This window comes from Tiliqua scincoides, chromosome 6 (assembly GCF_035046505.1).
Source record: "Tiliqua scincoides isolate rTilSci1 chromosome 6, rTilSci1.hap2, whole genome shotgun sequence".
In the NCBI taxonomy this organism is placed as follows: domain Eukaryota; kingdom Metazoa; phylum Chordata; class Lepidosauria; order Squamata; family Scincidae; genus Tiliqua; species Tiliqua scincoides.
Window position 1 is genome coordinate 70300565 of NC_089826.1, and position 6000 is coordinate 70306564.

At 48.0% G+C, this 6000-nt stretch overlaps 1 protein-coding gene across 1 annotated transcript in view; it reads right to left on the bottom strand.

Moving 5' to 3' along the window:
- SLC30A9 (solute carrier family 30 member 9) overlaps positions 1–2181 on the bottom strand; it is a 39932-nt gene extending 37751 nt beyond the window's left edge. The window contains exon 1 of the mRNA XM_066632370.1: positions 1955–2181. Coding sequence (XP_066488467.1) covers positions 1955–2081 — 127 coding nt within the window. The 5' untranslated portion in view covers positions 2082–2181. The remainder of the gene's footprint in view (positions 1–1954) is intronic.
- Positions 2182–6000: the final 3819 nt, after the last annotated feature.

Sequence of the window (6000 nt, forward strand, 5' to 3'; positions counted from 1 at the left end):
ATCTTTTATTTTATTTATTTATTTATTTTTAAACTGAACTTTGAAGAGTTTTGCAGGCTCAACTGCCCCCCCCCCTCTTTTGGCAACTGGCAACCAACCTTTATATTTTGCAGCCATGGAGCACCTCCCCTCCTTAAAAAAAAATTTCTTCCTCATAGGGATTTGAGCCCCTCGCCTCTGGCTCCACAGACCAGCACTTTAACACTTGAGCATAGACTCAAAGTGTTTGGAACTAATACTTGAGGCGCTGATGACCACCAGCTGGGCTCAAGACCTTATGTATTAGTTCTGAGCACTTTGACTACAGGCTTTTCTATAGCCCAATGGAGAGAGTACTGGGCTGTGGAGCACGAGGTCAGAGGTTTGAATCCCTTCCTAGCCTGCAATTTTAAAAAAAAGGTGGAGCACAAAGTCAGAGCTGGGGGTGCCCCCAAAAAAAAAAAAAAGGTGGAGCACGAGGTCAGAGGTTCGAATCCCTCCCTCAGTGAAAGGGGGGGGAAGGTACCGGAACGCCGTTCCGGTGCGTTCTATTACAAAAAAAGCCCTGGGCCTCAGTATAAAAGACATATTCACATGGAAAGCAAGCACACCTCCAAAGTCACAGGAAATAACTGGGTATGACAAAATGCACAGTGGCTGAACTTTAAGCATAGGTACATCATGACTGCTGCACTCCCAGCTCTAATCTCACATCCAAGTGCAAGAGGGCAAGAAGCAGCACATACTGTAATCTCAGAAAGCACATTATGTAGTTCCACAGCTGAAACTAAGCAGGCCAGGTCTCATAAGCTGCCTGAATAGGGAACCACTTGTATAGGAGCAATTCTTGACCATTCATAGAGCGAGCTATAAGAAATAAAAGAGGGTACAGTGTCTGGTAGGTTTTGGCATACCAATGACACTGCGTCCCCAAGCACAGTCTGTGATTCTTGTTCAAGTTGATAAGCTGTGACAAGATCCGGGTTTTACATCCTAGACATGCTGAATGGGCTTGCCCAACTTTCAGGGTTCAAATTTGTCAGTATTGGTCACACTACACATTCAAAGCAATCATGGATTTGCTAAACACACACTTGCCCCATTCACCTATGAAGCAGCGGAAGGGTCCGCTTTTTAAAAAAATGCCAAGAGAAGTACGCAGGGGAGGGGAGCAACACTCATCCACCCAACCTGCAGCCACTTTACCTTGCTGAGCACTACTGCTCTTAAAGCAGTGTTTCTGCAGACTGACTTAGATCTGAAAGTTAATTGAATATGGCAAAGCAAAGCAGGTATCACACTTCTCTCCCGCAGTTAGTTTGGTCCTACACAAGTCTTGCCCAGTACTTCCTGCAAATGCCATACGTGTAAGCTACTTGGGCAGGCTTCAGTGAGTCCTCTGCTATTTTGGACCCCCTTCCCCGAGATCAATAGTACGGCAAAGGTTCATATTTCTTTTTGCTCCAGTAGCAGAAGCAGAACCAACTGGCTGACAAGTGCATCACACCCACCATGACTTTCCCAACAATGCCCCCCCCCCGATAAAGTGCAGTGACACACCACATCAAGGACAGGCACTGCAAGGAAGGGGAGGGGGCACTGCAAGAACCCTTACAACTAGAATGATGTGATTTCTGCTTCTGATGCTGCAAGGGCAAAAAAAATAAAGCCTCCCCGTGCTGGTGATATAAGGGGAGGTGGACTCGCCCAGCTGCTGGCCAGGCCCAATTCTTTTGGACAAGGCCAAAGCAGGCATCAGTAGTGGACTCCTCCGGAGCACAGGACCCTGGACAGCATGGGCTCCGAGGCTGCAGTCCTAGCCACCCTTACCCAGGAGCAAGCCCCCTTGACTACAGTAGGATCTACTTCTGAGTAGACATGCACAGCACTGGACTCCTAAGTTCCTAGTCCTCATGAGGGTGCGTGTTGAGGGGTTGGGAGGACCTGCGTGGCGCCCCTCCCTCCGCCCACTCACCGTGGCTCCCCGCCCGGACCACCGACAGCCCCGCCTGGCAGCCCCGGCTCCTCCGCCGCAGCAGGTGGAGCTGGTACAGGCAGCCCCACGCCCGGCCCCGCGGGACGGCCAGCGACGACGGCAGCATCCTCCCGCTACTGCCGTGGCTACGACGGGGACAAGCGGGCGGGCGGCTGCCGCTCCTCACAGGGACGCCCGGTCCCCGCAGGCTGCGGAGCAGACCCCATTAGCCGGAAGTGGAGCCCGCGGGACCCGGATGTCAAACATCAGTAGGGGCGCTCTGTCCTCTCCGCCTCTATGATCCGGCCCCAGGCTGCGCGTACGCATCTCCACGGGGGTTGCGCAACTGAGCGCATGCGCTGTTCCACGTGGTGTCTCAGGATGCTGCAACTAGCTGCAGGCTCCAATCCTTGTTTGGACAGCCTCAGTAGGGCCACAGTCACTTGCCTGGGAGTGGGCCCCACTGACTGTAATGGGCCTTACTTCTGAGTAGACATGCATAGGTTTGGCCTCTGAGGCTGCAGTCCCGTCCACACTTACCTGGGAGTAAGCCCCACTGACTGTAATGGGACTTCCTTCTGAGTAAGTAGTTCTGATGCCCTTCAATGTCAGTAAGTGTAAGGTCATGCACATTGGGGCAAAAAATCAAAACTTCACATATGGGCTGATGGTGGACAGGTCGATGAAAGTGTCGACCCAATGTGCGATGGTAGGGGGACATGATTGAGACATACAAAATTATGCAGGGGATGGACAGAGTGGATAGAGAGATGCTCTTTACACTCTCACATAACACCAGAACCAGGGGACATCCACTAAAATTGAGTGTTGGAAGGGTTAGGACAGACAGAAGAAAATATTTCTTTACTTAGCGTGTGGTCGGTCTGTGGAACTCCTTGCCACAGGATGTGGTGACAGCATCTGACCTGGATGCCCTTAAAAGGGGATTGAACAGATTTCTGGAGGAAAAGTCCATCACAGATTACAAGCCATGATGGGTGTGTGCAACTTCCTGGTTTTAGAAGCAGGCCACTTCAGAATGCCAGGTGCAAGGGAGTAGCACCAGAGTGCAGGTCTTTTGCTGTCTTGTGTGCTCCATGAGGCAGCTGGTTGGCCACTCTGAGATACAGGAAACTGAACTAGATAGGTCATTGGCCTGATCCAGTTCTTATGCACCTGCTGTCTGGCAGCAAGACTGCAACAAGAGCTTCTAACAGCAGTCAGAGGCTCAGCCCAGTGGGCAGAGCTCCAGCATATGGTTTTCACACCCTTGAAAACATCCTCCCTGAGCCTCTTTTTGCCATTAGACGCTCCTGTCATGTTTATGAACCCAGAAGTAAGTGGCAATGATGTTATTGCCAGTTACTTACAGTGGTAAGTGCTTCTATGGAGAGCATTGGAGCAAGTTGTACATTGGGGACGCCGCCTTGAGAAATACTGTCCTAGAGCAGTGTTCTTCAACCTTCTTTGTGCTACAACCCCAATAAATGTATAAAGTATGAGACTGGGGACCCAGGATTGACCCTGCCCTCCTGGGTCCCTGCCCTGTTGCTGCCCACTCCCCACTCCCATTATGCCCTTCCAGCACTCTTCATTGTAACCAAACATTGAACTCAGTAGGATTTTCAAGTACATGTCTCCAAGACATAGCATGCTGTATCTGTGCTGTGCTGTATCTGACTCACTCAAGTATTTGGGGGGCTGCTGTGAGATACAGGAAGCTGGACTAGTTGGGCCTATGGCCTGATCCAGTGGGGTTGTTCTTATGTTCTTAAGTAAGTGGTAGCTGGTTTAGGTCCAGGCTGCTGATTCCCAGATTTTTCAGTACATTTCTTGAACTATCTACATTCACATCAAGCTTTTGTTTCTTGTTGAACTGGTTTTTGTTTTCATTTAGCAGAATTCTATTCTCTGGAAATCTGTATTCTCTATAAATCAAGTAGCAAAGTTATTATAATTGCTGGCAGGAGCAGAGTTCATAAACTTGCCTGCCATTGTTACAGTTAGCCATTCACGTCACTGTGCACTGGGTCAGAGATTTAAGTTTAGCTCCAGTTAATGAGCATTAGACAGGCATGTGTAGAGCTGCCAGTGTTAATTCTGGTTGGATCAACTCCTGGCTGATGGCTTAAGCCTATAGCATAATGGCTTTAATGTCTCAGCTTTTTCAAATGCAGGGGTTGCAAAGCTGTACTACAATGTGCATCAAGAGTACTTCTGAATTCAGTATTTTCATTCTAGGGATGTCTAAAACAAATGAGAGGCTGGTGCAGTGAACCACTATTCATTTTGAGAGTATCTTCCTTACCATCCACACCTTTCAACTGCTTAATAGCAGCGATTGGGACATTTAACTCCTGGGAGTCCCATTATTATTTCAGTTAGAGCAGGGTGACTAGATATAACAGAGTGTCTATACCTTTAACCATTGTATAGAAGAAATTTGGGTAGGTGCAGCTCAACATGGAAGGGTTAAAAAAGCTGCACCTGCCCAAATTCCCCTCCTTCTATAGAATGGTTGAAGGTATAGGTACTCTGTCCTCCATTGTATCTGGTCACCCTGGGTTAGAGCTATTACACAGTTTCAAGAAAGGTTTCGAGCTTTTGAATGTTTACTCAGAAGTAAGTCCCATTATATTATATTTAATGGAACTTACTCCTAGAAAAGCACACATAAAAATGCAGCTTCAGGTTAGCCAAGTACTCATATCTGATGTGCCAATTTTGTATATGCAGAAGGTTTTTTATTTAGGGGGGGGGGAACATTCCAATACTCTATTCCCCCATCTCTGGTTTGAAGTTGTACAGCCCTGCAACATATACATCAGTGAATCTGCCATTTATTTGTTTAATGCATTTATAGACTGCTTTTCCCCCACACTGTGAGCACTCAAGGCGGCTAACAACTTTTCCAGATATACAATCTTCATTCTAAAACAGTGTTAAAAATAAACATTAAAATGGCCTCCAACCTATATGAAACATCAGTAAAACCATCCAAAGTAGCAGTAAATCCTGAGCAGCGAAAAACAATGAGCAGCAATGAAATAGCAAGAGACAGGCAATAAGCACTGAACCAATAAATGGAGCAATAAAAGCAGCAGTAAAAGGCATGCAGAAAACATGATATTAATAAAAAGTGGAGATAAACAGTGGTAAAAACAAAGAAACTCCTGATCATAATAAACCAATCCATTTACAGTGAAAATGCCAGACAAAAAGGTTTTTATTCCCCACCAGAATACCTCAAGGGAGGGGGCTGCTCTTAAATCACAACAGATGGAGTTCCACAACTGCGGCACCACTATAGAGAAGGCCCTACTTCTTATTGCCACCCCCTGACTTCCAACAGATGGGCCCTCTCAAGATCTCAGGGGGCAAGCTGGTATGCCTGTGAATAGTGGTGTAACTAAGAGATCTGGCACCTGGATGCGAAAAACATTTTAACGCCCCCTAGGGGCCAGATCCCCAGAATACCCCCGGGGCATCTGAGGAATGGGAAGCATCCCCATGCCTCAGAAGGCGTACTGGAGGCCTTAGGAAAGTATTTCAGGTTTTTGCAAAAAACAGAAGTACCTTTCTAAGGCTGACAGGCCTTCTGCGGCATGAGAAGGCTGTGCACAGCCTCCCTGGGCCTCAAAAAGCCTCTGAAAAGCACCCCCCTGACACATCTAAGGCATTGTACCCAGGGCGATTGACCCCCCCAGCCCCCCTTAGCTGCGCCATTGCGTGGGAAGAGGAGGTCCTTCGAGTACTCTGGAACTAAGCCATTAGGGTCTTTTAAGGTCATAAGCAGCCCCTTGAATTGGGTCCAGAAATGGACCAGCAGCCAGTACAGCTGCTAGAGCTGTAGTCTGATAGTTTTGAACCACCAAGTCCTTGTAAGCACATGGGCCACTGCATTCTGCACTAATTGCAGTTTCCAGACCATCTTCAGGGGCTGCCCCACACAGAGTGCGTTTCAGTAATCTAAAGGAGGTCACCACTCTGGTCAGGTCTGACCAACTCAGGTACCTCCATAATAGGTGCACAACAGCTAATTTTGC